This window comes from Podarcis pityusensis, assembly GCF_964106645.2.
Source record: "Podarcis pityusensis genome assembly, chromosome: 2".
In the NCBI taxonomy this organism is placed as follows: domain Eukaryota; kingdom Metazoa; phylum Chordata; class Lepidosauria; order Squamata; family Lacertidae; genus Podarcis; species Podarcis pityusensis.
Window position 1 is genome coordinate 115,943,818 of NC_138029.1, and position 18,525 is coordinate 115,962,342.

General features: G+C 40.2%; 2 protein-coding genes across 4 annotated transcripts in view; both read right to left on the bottom strand.

The window, feature by feature from the left end:
• Positions 1–18,525, bottom strand: part of NOTCH4 (notch receptor 4) — a 98,306-nt gene that overhangs the window by 63,041 nt on the left and 16,740 nt on the right. The window lies entirely within an intron of this gene.
• LOC308469370 (uncharacterized protein) overlaps positions 11,848–18,525 on the bottom strand; it is a 43,225-nt gene continuing 36,547 nt past the window's right edge. For both annotated transcript variants that reach the window (XM_080991707.1, XM_080991708.1), the window contains exon 2: positions 11,848–15,110. In XM_080991707.1, the coding sequence (XP_080847833.1) occupies positions 12,520–15,110 (2,591 nt within the window). In that variant the 3' untranslated portion in view covers positions 11,848–12,519. The remainder of the gene's footprint in view (positions 15,111–18,525) is intronic.

Sequence of the window (18,525 nt, forward strand, 5' to 3'; positions counted from 1 at the left end):
AGCAAGTTCTTATCTCTTATCTTTACAATATTAATATCATTTTTTTAAACTTAGTTCTTCTTAATTAACTAAATTTAACTTGTACACATCAATTATAATCATTACATCCTTTCCAAAGGTCGACCTAAGTTCCCTTCCACAAATTTCCCCATTTTTATATTAATTACTGAACATAATAACTAAACATAAAAATCATAAAATTATACTCCTTTTGGATTCAAAAACTCTCACCCCCCTCTTTCCCGGTTTCGATCCCCCAAAAAGGTATCCACAATATCAGTTCTTAGCCTGGATTTCTCCAGGCAGACTGGAGGAGGGCAAATGTTGTCCCTATTTTCAAAAAGGGGAAAAGAGAGGACCCAAATAATTACCGCCCAGTCAGTCTGACATCAATACCAGGGAAGATTCTGGAGCAGATCATTAAGCAAACAGTCTGTGAGCACCTAGAAAGGAATGCTGTGATCACCAATAGTCAGCATGGATTTCTGAAAAATAAGTCATGTCAGACTAACCTGATCTCATTTTTTGACAGAATTACAAGCCTGGTAGATGAAGGGAACGCAGTGGATGTAGCCTACCTTGATTTCAGCAAGGCATTTGACAAGGTGCCCCATGATATTCTTGTAAAGAAGCTGGTAAAATGCGGTCTTGACTATGCTACCACTCAGTGGATTTGTAACTGGCTGACTGACTGAACCCAAAGGGTGCTCATCAATGGTTCCTCTTCATCCTGGAGAAGAGTGACTAGTGGGGTGCCACAGGGTTCTGTCTTGGGCCCGGTCTTATTCAACATCTTTATCAACGACTTGGATGATGGACTCAAGGGCATCCTGATCAAATTTGCAGATGACACCAAACTGGGAGGGGTGGCTAACACCCCAGAGGACAGGCTCACACTTCAAAACGACCTTGACAGATTAGAGAACTGGGCCAAAACAAACAAGATGAACTTTAACAGGGAGAAATGTAAAGTATTGCACTTGGGCAAAAAAAATGAGAGGCACAAATACAAGATGGGTGACACCTGGCTTGAGAGCAGTACATGTGAAAAGGATCTAGGAGTCTTGGTTGACCACAAACTTGACATGAGCCAACAGTGTGACGCGGCAGCTAAAAAAGCCAATGCAATTCTGGGCTGCATCAATAGGAGTATAGCATCTAGATCAAGGGAAGTAATAGTGCCACTGTATTCTGCTCTGGTCAGACCTCACCTGGAGTACTGTGTCCAGTTCTGGGCACCACAGTTCAAGAAGGACACTGACAAACTGGAACGTGTCCAGAGGAGGGCAACCAAAATGGTCAAAGGCCTGGAAACGATGCCTTATGAGGAACGGCTAAGGGAGCTGGGCATGTTTAGCCTGGAGAAGAGGAGGTTAAGGGGTGATATGATAGCTATGTTCAAATATATAAAAGGATGTCACATAGAGGAGGGAGAAAGGTTGTTTTCTGCTGCTCCAGAGAAGCGGACACGGAGCAATTGATCCAAACTACAAGAAAGAAGATTCCACCTAAACATTAGGAAGAACTTCCTGACAGTAAGAGCTGTTAGACAGTGGAATTTGCTGCCAAGGAGTGTGGTGGAGTCTCCTTCTTTGGAGGTCTTTAAGCAGAGGCTTGACAACCATATGTCAGGAGTGCTCTGATGTTGTTTCCTGCTTGGCAGGGGGTTGGACTCGATGGCCCTTGTGGTCTCTTCCAACTCTATGATTCTATGATTCTCAAGTCTAAGCTTCCTTCTGTGAGAGCTCTGTAGCTTCTGTTTCCAGCAATTATTTACTAGGAAAGACTGCAAGGAAGGGGAAAAAGAAAGGTAAAAAACATTCCCCCCACCCTGGACACTGTAGGAGCTGAATGAAAATAGCCCTGTCTGAGTGAATAGCTACTGGAGAGTATAACATGGGGTTTAGCTGTAATGCTCACCTGCCTCTCTAGACTGGTCTTTTCTTGGGGTCGGGGAGCTGGCAAACCCGGAAGTATACTTCTGGGTTTTTGCCTCTCGCGTGTGCACAGAAAAGCTCTAGCGTGCCGCAGAAGCAGTGCCTCTGCTTGCGGACTTTTTGGGTTGCGCACGGACCCCCGGAACAAATTAAGTTCATATCTGGAGGATCCACTATAACTGTAAGCTTAAATTCATGCTTGATGCATCTGACAAAGGACATTTCCAAACAATCTCTGTTTTGGGGTGGGATTCAGTCACACACAGGAAAATTCAGGTTGCATAATTAAAGCTGCATTGGAGTTCTTGCACAACACACTTCCTCAAAAGACTGCAAGGAACAAAACAACCAGGTGGGGGACCCCACCAAACTATATAGTGGAATACGTGAGAATGAATTTTTTGAAAGGGACCTGTGCTTTATTAAAGTTTTATGAACCCACTACCAGCAAAAACCCATTTTGAACAACAACAAAAGTAAATTATGAGCAACTGGTCGAAAGGAACCCAAACCAGCCATGTTCACAAACCGAGGAATTGTAGGTGGGAATGATGCACTGACACAGGAAATCCAAGTAAAGAACTATAGGCCGATTTCGCTGCTAAATAATGATTATAAATAGTTTGTGAGTATATTGGCAAACAGACTGAAAAAAATATTGAATTAAATAATTCAGAAGGACCAAGCAGGTTTTTTACCTGGCAGACAGATGAAAGATAATATAAGGAATCTTGTTAATATAACCGAATATCTGACTGCCAGAAATGAAAAACAGGCGACGTTAATTTTTGTAGATGCAGAAAAGGCCTTTGATAATATATCCTGGGAATTTATGTTAAAGAATTTGGAATTAATGGACACTGGACTATCATTTCTAAAAGGAATAAAAGCAATATACTCTGAATAAAGAGCAAAACTGATAGTAAATGACATAATAACAGAAAATATTGAGATTATGAAAGGTACAAGACAAGGGTGTCCATTATCACCATTGTTATTCATATCGGTACTGGAAGTCTTCCTAAGGACAATAAGGAGAAATGAAAAAATAAAAGGAATTTCAGTAGGTCGGAAGGAGTATAAAGTGAAAGCCTTTGCAGATGACTTAGTACTAACAATAGAAGAACCAACAACCAGTGCTAAAGAAGTGCTAGAAGAGACAGAACAATTTGGGCACGTAGCAGGTTTTAAACTGAACAAAAAGAAAACTAAAATGATAGTTAAAAATATGAAACAGGAATTGGCGGAAAGGCTGCAGCAACAGATTGGTATAGAAGCAGTTAAAAAAGTTAAATACTTTGGAATTTGGTTAACGTAAAAAAAAAGAAAGATCTTTTTCAGAACAATTATATACCGGTGTGGAATGGAATTAAAAAAGATCTAGACGTATGGGGAATGATGAAATTATCATTTTGGGGAAGGATTTCGACTATTAAAATGAATGTGCTACCAAAAATGCTATTTTTGTTTCAATCAATTCCAATAATCAAGGGGGCAGCAATTTTTAAAGAGTGGCAAAAAGTAGTTTCAAGATATATCTGGCAGGGGAAGAAACCGAGAATTCAATATAAGTTATTAACAGATGTTAAAGAAAAAGAAGGCTTCGCCCTGCCAGACTTGAAACTGTATTATGAAACATCTTGCCTCTGTTGGTTAAAGGAATGGATGTTGTTAGAAAATACAGATTTGTTAGATTTGGAAGGTTATGATAATAGATTTGGTTGGCACGCATATTTATGGTATAATAAAACAAAAGTCCATAAAGGATTTGGAAACCATACATTCCAAAGATCTCTATTTGAAATATGGGATAGGTATAAAAACCTATAAGAACATAAAACACTGCAGTGGTTATCTCCATTAGAAGCAATGAGTGTGAAAAAGATAAATATGAGTGAGAACTGGATTACTTATGGAAAATTAATACAAAAAAGAAGGGAGTAAATGGAAAATGAAGCCATATGAAGAAGTTAAAGAATATGTGAATGATTGGCTGCACTACTGCCAAGTCAATGAAATGTTTAAACAGGATTTTAAGGAAAAAGGATTTGATGAAAATAAATCAAAATTTGAAATATCGAGTATTAACTGTAAAATTTTGTCTAAAATGTATAAATTGCTGCTTGAATGGCATTTGAAAGATGAGGAGGTAAAGTCGGTTATGATACATTGGGCCAAAGATTTTGGGTATAACATACAGTTAAAAGATTGGGAAAAACTGTGGAAAGAAGGATTAAAATTTACTGCATGCAATGCCTTAAAAGAAAATGTGATGAAAATGATGCATAGGTGGTATATTACGCCTGTGAAATTAGCTAAAATGTATAAAATTAGTAATAAATGTTAGAAATGTAAAGAAAAAGAAGGAACATTTTATCATATGTGGTGGGAATGTAAAAAAGTGAAAATATTCTGGGAAATGATATATAATGAGATGAAAAAGATGTTGAAATATACATTTTATTAAGAAACTAGAAGCATTTTTACTTGGCATTGTAGGAGATGATATAAACAGAAAGGACTGTAAGTTGTTTTTATATGCAATGACGGCATCAAGAATATTATTGGCACAAAAATGGAAGAAGAACTACTGATGAAAGAAGAATGGAGGATTAAATTGATGGACTATGCAGAATTAGATAAACTAACCGGAAGGATTCGAAACCTGCGGGACCAGAGATTCTCAGAAGACTGGAGTAAATTTACGGACTATTTGAAAAGTAATTGTGATGAACAGATCACGCTAGTAGGTTTGCAAGAAGTTTTGTGATTTTTTTGAAATATTGCAAAAAAAGACAATGAGGAGAACTATTAGTTAAGGATAATTAAGGGTAATACAAAATTAAGAAATGCATTATTAGTGATAAAGAACGGAAAATCATCAGAGGCGTAGACGGAAGTCCAAAAATATTGTATAAGATGAGAAGTTTTGTTGTATAAATGTAGGAATTAATATGTTAAAAACTAATATATATATATGTGTGTGTGTGTGTGTGTATACACATGGGAAATCCAGATCCCGCTGTCTTTTCTGAGCAATTTGCAGCATTTGCAGTCCAGAATCCAGATTCCAAGATATCCAGATTGAAAGTCTTCAGATACCTCTTGAAAAAAAGAGGATCGCCAAATAGCATGGCCCCCAAGAATGTAAACAAACACTGCCAAATTATTTTTGACACACCCAGAGACTTGACAGTCATCTTCACTTCCCAGGAAATCTGGGAAACCTGAGTGGAAAACTCCATACACTTATATGGTTTGCCCGGGTGTGAATTTGCTAATGAATATTAAGGTGTCCACACCCTCTGAAGTCCTTTCCAAATTCAATACATCTGTAGTTTTCATTGTGTGTGTGTTTGTTCATGTGTTCTAAGTGTTCCACTTTTAATGAAGCTCTTTCCACATTCAATACATTCAAATGGTTTCTCCCCCATGTGAGTTAGTTGGTGTATTCTAAGGTTTCCACTTCCACTGAAGCTCTTTCCACATTCAATACATTTAAATGGTTTTTCCCCCGTGTGAGTTCGTTGGTGTCTTCTAAGTGCTCCACATTCACTGAAGCTCTTTCTACATTGAATACTTTCAAATGGTTTCTCCCCTGTGTGAGTTTGTTGGTGTATTCTAAGTGTTCCACTTTGACGGAAGCTCTTTCCACATTCAATACATTTAAATGGTTTCTCCCCCGTGTGAGTTCGTTGGTGTCTTCTAAGGTCTCTGTAAAGGGATGTTGGGGTTGCTTGTGTGTAAAGGGTGCTACTGTTCTAGGCAAGGTAGCCTGGCAAAACCTTTCCCTGGCTGGACAGCCCTTTCTCCATGGCTGTGTCAGTCGCTGGCAGAATCCGTCAGTGGGCGTTTCCTGAACTTCTTCCAACATAGAAACTCTTTGACACCAAGTCTCCTCCTCGCCTCCCTGCGTGGAAGTCTCCTGCGCAGAGTGGGCGTGCCCAACGGAGGTCCTGTGCTCTCCCCGCTGGTCTCTGTGGAAGAGTCTTGGAGCCCTCTCTCCGCAGTCCCCCCCCCCCCCCGCTTCCTGGTGTCACTCCTATTTCCTTCCTCAAGGGAAGTGTTCTCTCTCCCCCTGCTGGTCCCTTCTCCTGCATCGTTGTGGAGCCTTACCTCCTCTCTAGGCTCTGATGGCAATTCCCTGACATCCACCTCCCCCCCCAGGACCCCCCTCACCTCCGTCCCAGGTGGCGTGTTGGAAGATGGCCGACAATAACATCTCTCTGACCCATATGAGGTAATTAAGGGGCTGCTATGGGAAGTATGCAGTCTTCCTACTCCCCCCAGCGGTGTTCACAATGCACCCCCTGATCTGAGAGATGGGGGTGCCGAACACTTGGCACGAGCCCTCGGTGAAGTCAGATCTTCCTGACGCCGATTCCAATTAGCGCATGCTGGTTAGCTTCAGCTTGGAATTATAATTGGAAACATACGATTGGAATGAAGCTGAAGCACATATATCAAGTAATGTTTGAGAGATAAGACTGCTGACCGGGAGTGACGGATGGATAAGTAAATCTTCTGATGAATCACCACTAGGAGACTGTATGTTTGGAATGAAGGGGGGGTGGAGGAAAAAACTTTTTTTTTCTTTGCACGATGTGATAATAATAACCCTTCACCCCAGATAGAAATAAGATTGTTGCGTTTTTATTAATCACAAGCAGGAATTCAAGAACTGTGTGGGATGGATTATAACAGGAGAGAGGATTGGTGAACGGTGAGAAAGAGGAAAATTTTCATGACGCAGTTAAAAAATGGCGTCTCGCCAAGACAGGCTTGCCGGAGAAAGAAGGACAGGGGGAGGAGAATCAGGATTATTCGAAAGAGAAGGAATGTTGGAACACAAACTTGACCTGACAGAGCCTCCTGACTCATTTGATTTATTCGGCAAGCCTGAGAAAAGTAAAGGACAGACCAAAGATTAATTTTTTTTATGGAAGCGCTGAACAGAGGGTGTCCCTGAGTGATATGATCTTTGGACAGTACAAAACCCACACAAAGGATGCCTGTTTTCAATCTGCTTGTGAAAATTATCAGAGATCGTAAAGAAAGGAATATACGATAACAACAAGAAGAGAAAGAAAGTAATAAAGGACTATCTGGATTGAACTGGATAGAACTGTCTAATTAAAGCAGTAATATAAGTGATGTTTGGACTCGTTCGGAGTTTTGGACTCGTGCGGAGCTTGATGTATGGGTACCCCCAACAAAATTTAAAATTTGGCTGTATAATTTGAAACTAATGTGATTTGGATAATGTGATGTGATTGGCCTGATAATAATATATATATATATATATATATTTTAAAAAAAGAAGTTGCCTGCCTGGTTTAGCTCAAGGAATGGATGATCTTGAAGAATACTAAATTATTGGATATTGAGGGCTGGGATAATATAGTGGGGTGGCACGGCTACCTGGGTTATAATAAAGCAAAAATCCACAAGGGATTCCTAAATCACATTATTAGGAAAGCCTTATATGAAGTTTGGGAAAGGAACAAAAAATTATTAGAACCAAAAACCCTCTGGTGGTTGTCACCAATGGAGGCAGAGGCAGTAAAAAGAAAAAATATGGATTCAAATTGGTTGACGTATAAAGATCTTTTAGAGGAAGTAAATAATAGATTACAAATGAAAAAATATGAAACAATAAGATATACAGGAATAGGCTGGTTTCAATACCATCAATTAAATGCAATTTTTGAGGAAGACAAGAATGTAAATGGATTTGATACAAAATTATCCGAAATAGACAAAAAAATGATTATAAATGATGATAAAAATTTATCCAAAATGTATAAACTATTATTAAATTGGCACTTAAGAGACAAAGCGTTTAAAGATGTCATGGTCAAATGGGCACAAGATATCGGTCATTCAATTGATTTAGAAAAATGGGAAAACTTATAGAAAAGAAGAAGAGGAGGAGTTTGGATTTGATATCCCGCCTTTCACTCCTCTTCAGTAGTCTCAAAGCGGCTAACAATCTCCTTTCCCTTCCTCCCCCACAACAAACACTCTGTGAGGTGAGTGGGGCTGAGAGACTTCAAAGAAGTGTGACTAGCCCAAGGTCACCCAGCAGCTGCATGTGGAGGAGCGGAGACGCGAACCCGGTTCCCCAGATTACGAGACTACCGCTCTTAACCACTACACCACACCACACCACACCACATAAGATTTACAGCATGTTATACAATAAAATAATTTTTTTAAAAAATGATGTACAGATGGTATCTTAAACCCTCGAAATTGGCTAAAATGTACCAAAACACCAGTGGAAAGTGTTGGAGGTGCAAACTTAAAGAAGAGAATTTCTTCCATATGTGGTGGACGTGCCCTAAAATTAAATAATTTTGAGATACCATTACTGAAGAATTAAATAAAATGTTAAGACATACTTTTCCCAAAAAACCAGAAATTTTTTTTGGGGCCTATTAACAACAGACATCCCAAAAGAAACCAAAAGAATATTTTTGTATGCAGTAACGGCGGCCAGGATAGTAATGGCTAAAAACTGGAAAAGTAACATAACACCAACAAAAGAAGAAAGAGTTCTTAAATTGTCAGGATATCTTGAATTGGCCAGACTTACAGGTTTAATAAGAAGTTATTCTAATGAAAAAATAAGGAGAGAGTGGAAAGTCTTTATAAATTATACGAAGAGAACCGATTTCCAGATTCATACTTGGCTTAGTTTAGAATAAAAATCTCACAGGTAATTAGAATAATTCTCAAAAAAATTAATCATTACAGACAACCAGTGATATGAAGAATAAAGAGCCACATGGAGTTAGTTAGAAGTCATTCCCCCCCCCCTTTCTTTTTCTTTTTTGGTGTTTTTTGTTCTTTTTCCTTTTTTGGAGAGAATATAATGTTTTGTATTTTTGATTGCATATTATGTTTAGATCCTTGTAATTTAGTTTTTGCATTTTCTTCTGTTTTCTATTGTTTGTTCGTTTTATTCAATGCTTGTTTGTGTGATGTAGAAGTATAAATTAAAAAAGAAAAAAAGAGGGTCACCAAATAGCATGGCCCCCCATTTCAGTTTGAGGACTATCCCTGCCTCCGGGTCTGGTGTCATTTGGATGGATACTGGAATCAGCAAGGGAGACCCACATGACCCGAAGGTGCCGCTATGGAATGCCAGGTCAATGATTCATATGACCACTGCCATCCATGACTTGATTGTGGATGGAGAACTTGACCTGGCATGTTTAACAGAGACCTGGTGGGATGAAGCAGGTGGACCTGTCCTTGCCACTGCTTGTCCATCAGGTTTCTCTTACGCACAGCAACCCAAGTCATGTGGGCAGGGGAGGGGTGTGATTTGCAGTGATTTGTAGGAAGTCATTAATTTGCACCAGGCGTCCTATTGGGAAGACCCAGTTCTCTGAGTGAATGTTCTTGAAGTTGGACAATAGGGGCAGTACAGGATTCCTTTTGGTGTACCGACCACCCCGCTGCACCAAGGATTCCCTGCCCAAGCTGCTTCAGGTCGTGGCAGATGTTCTCCTGGAGACACCTAATTTGGTTGTCCTGGGGGATTTTAACATTCACGCCGACACAACCTTACAAGGGGCCGATTGGGACTTTGTGGAAAGCATGGCCTCCATGGGCTGTCCCTAAATAAGTTTGGCCCAACTTATAGTCGCAGAAATGCCTTAGACCTGGTTTTTCTCCTCTATGGATGTTGGTGATCTGACACTAAGTAAAAGCGAAACTAAATAAGTGCCATGTTCAGATCACTTCCTGGTGCAACTGGACTTCTCCACAACCCTTCCCCTCTGCAGGGATGTGGGTTCGATTTGGATGGTCCGCCACCACCACTTAATGGATCCAAATGGTTTCCAGAGAGTGGCAGGGGATGTTTTATCCCATGTTGATGGCCTTTCAGCTGATTCCTTGGTGGCCTGTTGGAATGTGGAGTTAACCAGGGCTATTGAGTATCTGGCTCCAAAAAGCCCACTCCGATTGCATGGAGTGCAACCATCCCATGGTTTTCCAAGGATCTGAGGGCAACGAGATGGGTAGAGCGCCAGTGGCAGAAACCTCATTCTGAATCTGACCGGACACGGGTTAGAGCTCAACGTTGAGCCTACCAAATGGCGATACTGAAGGTGAAGAAAACCTTCTTCACCCCCTCTATTGCATCTGCAGAAAACAGCAGCAGGAGACTCTTTCAGGTGGTTTGCAATTTAATGGAACCATCTCTCCAATGGTGCCCGGTACAGGCCACATGATCTCCTGCAATGATTTTGCAAAGTTTTTTGCAAATAAAGTCGCTCAGATTAAGAGAGGCAGACTCCCCCGTGGGAGCAGGGCGGGGGCTGGTGAGTGCTAGAGTCCTGTCTAGTAAAGTTGCGTGGGATCAATTCCAATCTGTTATGTCCGAGGATGTGGACAGGCTGCTTAGATGAGTGAAACCAACCACCTGTCTCCTTGATCCTTGCCCATCCTGGCTCATAAAATCTAGCCGGGAAGGGCTGGGCGATGGGCTCCATGGGGTGGTGAATGCTTCTCTCTGTGAGGGAGCCTTCCCAGACACACTGAAAGAGGCAGTTACAGTGGTACCTCAGGTTAAGAACTTAATTCGTTCTGGAGATCTGTTCTTAACGTGAAACTGTTCTTAACCTGAAGCACCACTTTAGCTAATCGGGCCTCCTGCTGCCGCTGTACAATTTCTGTTCTCATCCTGAAGCAAAGTTCTTAACCCAAGGTAATATTTCTGGGTTAGCGAAGTCTGTAACCTGAAGCGTATGTAATCCGAGGCACCACTGTATTAAACTGCTTCTTAAAAAAAAATCTTTAGACCCAGCCAATACAGCCAACTATCGCCCAGTCTCAAATCTTCCATTCTTTGGCAAGGTGCATGAGTGGGTGGTTGTTGAACAACTCCAGGGACGCCTGGAAGATGTGGACCATTTGGATCCCTTCCAGTTGGGATTCAGGCCTCATCATGGGACTGAAACTGACCTGGACACGATAATTTCCGGCGGGCTAGGGACAAAGGTGAGAGCTATTTCCTAGATCTGCTGGATCTTTCAGAGGCTTTTGACACCATTGGCCATAACATCCTTCTGGATCAACTAGAGGGGCTGGGAGCTGGAGGAACTGTTATACACTGGGGCTTGTTCAGAAAGTGGTGTTGGGGGATGAGTGTTCAGACCCCTGAGCTCTCACTTGTGGGGTGCCTCAGGGTTCCGTCCTCTCCCCATGCTTTTCAGATTTCTACATGAAGCCGCTGGGAGAGATCAGGGGGTTTGGGCTGGATGTTCATCAGTATGCGGATACCCAGCTCTACCTCTCTTTCAAATCAGAACCAGTGAAGATGATGAAGGTCCTGTGTGAGTGTCTGGAGGTGGTTGGAGGATGGATGGCAGCTAACATATTAAAGTTGAATGCTGACAAGGTAGATGTCCTTTTTTGGGAGACAGGAGGCAGGCAGGTGTGGAGAACTCCCTGGTCCTGAATGGGGTAACTGTGCCCCTAAAGGACCAGGTGCACAGCCTGGCGGTCATTTTGGATTTGCAGCTGTCAATGGAAGCGCAGGTCAATTCTGTGTCCAGGGCAGCTGTTTACCAGCTCAATCTGGTACGCAGGCTAAGACCCTATCTGCCCTTAGACTGTATTGCCAGAGTAGTGTATGCTCCAGTTATCTCCTGTTTGGACTACTGCAATGCGCTCTACGTGGGGCTACCTGTGTAAGTGGTCCCGAAACTGCAACTAATCCAGAATGCGGCGGCTAGACTGGTGACAGGAGGAGAGTCTCCACCCCCATCGTTCTGCCTGGACATGGAGGTCCAGTACCAAGAGCCTTCTGGCGGTTGCCTCACTCCGAGAAGTGAAGTTACTCCCTGTGGAATACCCTCCCACCAGATGTCAAAGGAAAAAACAGCCACCAGGCTTTAAAAGACATCTGAAGGCTGCCCTGTTTAGGGAAGCTTTTAATATCTGAAGGACTATTGTATTTCAATATTTTGTTGGAAGCCACCAAGAGTGGCTCTGCCGCAGGGGAAAGCCAGCCAGATGGGTGTGGCATAAATTATTGTTATTATTGTTGCTGTTGCTATTATTATTATTGAAAACAAACACTGCCAAATTCTTTTCTGTACATCCAAAGACTTGACAGTAATCTTCACTTCCCAGGAAATCTGGTAAAACCTGAGTGGAAAACTCCATACATTTATATGGTTTCCCGCCTGTGTGAATTTTCTTATGGATAGTAAGGTCTTCACTCCCTCTGAAGCTCTTTCCACGTTTCATAAATCTGGCTTTCCCCATGTGAGTCAGAGGATGTTTCCTAAGGTTCCATATTGACTTAAGCTTCTCCACTGTGGGAGTTCGCCAATGTAATGTAAGTTTATCCTTCCTGTTGAAGCTCTTCCCACATTCAATACGTTCCAATGGTTTCTCCCCTGTATGAGTTAGTTGGTGTATTCTAAGTGCTCTACTTTTGCTGCAGCTCCTTCCACATGCCATACATTAAAATGGTTTCTTCCCCATGTGTTAGTTGGTGTCTTATAAGTTGTCGATATGGACTGAAGCTCTTTCCACATTCTTTCCACATTCAGTACATTTAAATGGCTTCTCCGGTGTGAGTTCGTTGATGTTTCCTAAAGTGTCCATTTTGACTGAAGCTCCTTCCACATTCAATACATTTAAATGGTTTCTCCCCCCGTGTGAGTTTGTTGGTGTATTCTAAGTGTTCCATTTCGACTGAAGTTCTTCCCCCTTTCAATACATTTAAATGGTTTCTCCCCTGTGTGAGTTCGTTGGTGTATTCTAAGTGTTCCATTTTGACTGAAGCTCTTCCCCCTTTCAATACATTTAAATGGTTTCTCCCCCGTGTGAGTTCGTTGATGTCTTCTAAGTTTTCCATTTTGACTGAAGCACTTTCCACATTCAATACATTTAAATGGTGTCTCCCCGTGTGAGTTTGTTGATGTTGTCTAAGGTTTCCACTATCATTGAAGCTCTTTCCACATTCAATACATTCAAATGGTTTCTCCCCTGTGTGAGTTCGTTGATGTCTTCTAAGTGTTCCATTTTGACTGAAGCACTTTCCACATTCAATACATTTAAATGGTGTCTCCCCCGTGTGAGTTTGTTGATGTTGTCTAAGGTTTCCACTATCATTGAAGCTCTTTCCACATTCAATACATTCAAATGGTTTATCCCCTGTGTGAGTTCGTTGGTGCAATCTAAGTGTTCCATTTTGACTGAAGCACTTTCCACATTCAATACATTTAAATGGTTTCTCCCCCGTGTGAGTTCCTTCGTGTATTCTAAGGTTTCCATTTTGACTGAAGCTTTTTCCACATTTAATACATTTAAATGGTTTCTCCCCCGTGTGAGTTTGTTGGTGTATTCTAAGTGTTCCATTTCGACTGAAGCTCTTTCCACATTCTATACATTTAAATGGTTTCTCCCCCGTGTGAGTTCGTTGATGTCTTCTAAGGTCTCCACTTCCACTGAAGCTCTTTCCACATTCAATACATTCAAATGGTTTCTCCCCCATGTGAGTTCGTTGGTGTCTTCTAAGGTTTCCATATCGACTGAAGGTCTTTCCACATTCAATACATTTAAATGGTTTCTCCCCCGTGTGAGTTCGTTGGTGCAATCTAAGTGTTCCATTTTGACTGAAGCTCTTTCCACATTCAATACATTTAAATGGTTTCTCCCCCGTGTGAGTTCCTTCGTGTATTTGAAGGTGTTCATTTCTACTAAAGCTATTTCCACATTCAATACATTTAAATGGTTTCTCCCCCGTGTGAGTTCGTTGATGTCTTCTAAGGTCTCCACTTCCACTGAAGCTCTTTCCACATTCAATACATTCAAATGGTTTCTCCCCCATGTGAGTTCGTTGGTGTCTTCTAAGGTTTCCATATCGACTGAAGCTCTTTCCACATTCAATACATTCAAATGGTTTCTCCCCTGTGTGAGTTCGTTGGTGTATTCTAAGTGTTCCATTTCGACTGAAGCTCTTTCCACATTCAATACATTCAAATGGTTTCTCCCCTATGTGAGTTCGTTGGTGTATTCTAAGTGTTCCATTTTGACTGAAGCTCTTTCCACATTCAATACATTTAAATAGTTTCTCCCCTGTGTGAGTTCGTTGATGTCTTCTAAGTTTTCCATTTTGACTGAAGCACTTTCCACATTCAATACATTTAAATGGTGTCTCCCCCGTGTGAGTTTGTTGATGTTGTCTAAGGTTTCCACTATCATTGAAGCTCTTTCCACATTCAATACATTCAAATGGTTTCTCCCCCGTGTGAGTTCGTTGGTGCAATCTAAGTGTTCCATTTTGACTGAAGCACTTTCCACATTCAATACATTTAAATGGTTTCTCCCCCATGTGAGTTCGTTGGTGTCTTCTAAGGTTTCCATATCGACTGAAGCTATTTCCACATTCAATACATTTAAATGGTTTCTCCCCCGTGTGAGTTCGTTGATGTCTTCTAAGGTCTCCACTTCCACTGAAGCTCTTTCCACATTCAATACATTCAAATGGTTTCTCCCCCGTGTGAGTTCGTTGATGTCTTCTAAGGTCTCCACTTCCACTGAAGCTCTTTCCACATTCAATACATTCAAATGGTTTCTCCCCTGTGTGAGTTCGTTGGTGTATTCTAAGTGTTCCATTTCGACTGAAGCTCTTTCCACATTCAATACATTCAAATGGTTTCTCCCCTATGTGAGTTCGTTGGTGTATTCTAAGTGTTCCATTTTGACTGAAGCTCTTTCCACATTCAATACATTTAAATGGTTTCTCCCCTGTGTGAGTTCGTTGATGTCTTCTAAGTTTTCCATTTTGACTGAAGCACTTTCCACATTCAATACATTTAAATGGTGTCTCCCCCGTGTGAGTTTGTTGATGTTGTCTAAGGTTTCTACTATCATTGAAGCTCTTTCCACATTCAATACATTCAAATGGTTTATCCCCTGTGTGAGTTCGTTGATGTTTTCTAAGTGTTCCATTGTCCCTGAAGCTCTTTCGATAGTCAGTACATTTACATGGTTTCTCCCCTGTGTGAATTCGTTGATGTGTCCTCAGTCTTCCACTGTGACTAAAGAACATCCCACATTCCATGCATTTAAACTGTTTCTTTGTTCTTCCCAATGAATTCACAGATGGCTCCATAGAATTCTGGCCATCGTCTTCCTCACCTGTTTGGGAGTGGGGGAGGGGGAAGAGAATCCTGTTAAGACTTTCAGGAAAGACAAGAAAGGAACTGAACACATTTCAATCCCAGTATGCACCTTCTCTTATTTTAACACTGTCTCATTTCTCCATTGTCCTCTCTATGTTCCAAAGTTTTAGGAATGCAGGTGAGATAATTGCAAGAACAACACATGATCACTCCATTCACACTTAATAAACTGCATTATTTTATAATCGATGGTGGAATTGGCTTCTTAGACACATCTCTGTATTTCTCTTTCTCCAGGGAGGAAATGATCACAGGCTCAAGTAGCACTCTCTCCTATGACTAAGAAGTAAAATTTTTTGTTACTATGCCACATGTAACTGTTAAAATATTGCAATATATTAGAACAGGCACCCCCAAACTTGGCCCTCCAGATGTTTTGGGACTACAATTCCCATCATCCCTGAACACTGGTCCTGTTAGCTACAGATGATGGGAGTTGTAGTCCCAAAAACATCTTGAAGGCCAAGTTTGGGGATCCCTGTATTAGAATATAAGAAGAGCCTGCTCATTTGGGCAAAGGCCCACGTAGTCCAGCATCCTGTTCTCACAGTTGTCAACTAAATGCCTGCGGGAAACCAGCAAGCAGGATTTGAGTACAAGAGCCCTCTGCCTTCCTCTGCTTTCAGTCTAATCCTCTTTTTCAAGCTATCCAAGTTGTTGGCCATCACTCCTGTAGGATGGAAGTCCATAGAAGTCCATTTAGAGTATTGCTCATATCTTGGGCAATAGAATGAAAGGTGTTTTAGCAGAAAAAATTCATGACAAGCAGGCCTGCTTTCTACGAGGACGTCAGATGAAGGAATATAATTGATATTATTGAATATTTGGAAGTAAGAAATGAGAAAAAAGCGGTCTTAATGTTTATTGATGCTGAAAAGGCTTTTGATAATGTTTCATGGGCTTTTATGAAAAAGATAAAAGAAAAAATGAATTTTGGGGAAGCATTTGGGAGAGGAATTGATGCAATTTATTTTTACCAACAGTCTATGCTGATTGTTAATAAGGTTATAAAAGAAAAGTGTAAAATAACAAAGGGGACAAGACAAGGATATCCCCTATCACCATTATTATTTATTTTGGTATTAGAGGCCCTGGTGAGAGAGAAAAAGTGGAGAAATTAATTACAGGAATAACAGTAGAAAATAAAGCATATAAATTAAAAGCTTCTACAGTTCACCTTGTAATTACAGTAAAGAATCCCAAAAATACTCCACCGAATGTGGTAGAAAAGATACGGGACTTCGGGCAGGCCGGAGGCTTTAAACTAAACAAGAATAAGACTACGTTTTTGGTAAAAAGCACAATGGAGCAAGGCCAAAAGGAATTACAACAGAAAACAGAATTAGTTATATATAACAAAGTCAAATTCTGAGAGATTTGTTTGACAGCTAAGAATATTAATATTTTTAAAGACAATTACAAGAATGAGTGGAAAGAAATAAAAAGAGCTTTAGAGATATGGGGAAGAATGGATTTATCATTTTGGGGAAGAATATCAGTAATAAAAATGAATGTATTGCCAAAAATGTTATTTTTATTCCAATCAGTCCCGGCAATAGGCAACACAGGATGCTTTGAAAAATGGCAAGGAGATATATCTAGGTTTATATGGAAAGGGAAGAAACCAAGGATAAAAAATAAATTATTAACAGATGTAAGAGAGAGAGGAGGTTTTGCCCTGCTGGATTTGAAACTTTATTATTAAGCATCCTATATCTGCTAGAACCAGGAATGGATTACATTGGAAAACACAGATACTGTATTTTAGACCTGGAAGGACATGAATTATGGATAGCATGGATATTTACGGTAGGAAAAGGCCTAGATGCATAGAGCTTCTCAGAATCATAGAGGAAGATAATCAATTTTTAGGGTATGGGAGAAGTATAAAAATTTGTTTGAGTAAAAAACACACTGGTGGCTTTCCCCCTTGGAAGCAATATCTCTGAAAAAAATTGAATATGAGAAGTAATTGGCCGACTTATAGAGAACTCTTAACTGAAGTTGAAAACCAACTGAAATAAAAAGATTTTGAAGAGATAAGGGAAGCTGTAACTGACTGGTTACAGTACCATCAACTAAACAATATCTTTAAGATAGACATGAAAAAACTATTAAAAGAATTGTGTCTAGGTGAAAAATTCCAAAAAGGTATAAATGTAATATGTGACCAACAGAAAGCAAAAATTATTATTAATGGAGAGTTTGGAGAAGACATCAACATCTAAAGGTACAAGACAAGGATGCCCCCTATCCCCAATGCTATTTACAATAGTATTAGAGGTTCTATTAAAGAAAATAAGGCAGGACAACCAAATAAGAGGAATAGCAGTTGGTGAAAAAAGATACAAGTTAAGAGCCTTTGCAGATGATGTTATGATCACAACAGAAAATCCCCTACAATGTACACCTAGAATATTGGAATGCATAAACGAATTTGGCAGATTAGCAGGATACAAATTAAACTATGGGAAAAGCAAAATACTAGTGAAAAATATGGAAGAAAAAGATAAAGTGAAATTACAATAAATTACAGGATTGGAAATTAAAAAGAAAATAAGGTATCTTGGAATAAATTTAACAACAAACACTATAGACTTAAGTAATGAGAACTATGGGAAAACATGGAATGAAATAAAAAATGACTTGCAAGTATGGGGGAAATTAAATCTTTCCTTACTAGGGAAAATATCGGTAATAAAGATGAACATATTACCAAGGATGATGTTTTTATTTCAAAGTATCTCAATACTAGGAGGAGATAAATGTTTTAATAACTGGAAAAGAGATTTGGCTAAATTCGTATGGTCAGGGAAAAAGCCAAGAATAAAACACAAAATAATGATAGATAAGAAGGAGAGAGGAGGATTTGGTCTCCCAGACATGGAGTTATATCATGATGCGGTGGGTCTGACCTGGCTAAAAGAATGGATCAAATTAGATGACTCGGATGTATTGGATTTAGACAGAGTAGAGACGAGATTTGGATGGCATGCCTATCTAATAGATGAAAAAGTCAAAGTACATAAAGGCTTCCTAGGGCATATAGTCAGAAAGTCTATATATAAAATATGGGAGAAATATAAAAGACTCCTAGAACCGAAAACTCCCTGGTGGGCATCGCCAGCAGAAATTGTCGCAGTGAAAAAATTAAATATGAAATAAAATTGGGTTACCTATAAAACTGTATTAAAGGAAGAAGGAGGTATGTAATGAGATTATGGAGGGGAAGAAGGCACCGGAAACGTGGAAAGAAGCTTTCATCACACTTATACCTAAATCTGAAACTGAAAAGACACAACTCAAGAACTACCGTCCCATTTCCCTTTTAAACGTGGATTACAAAATTTTTGCAGACATTTTGGCTAATA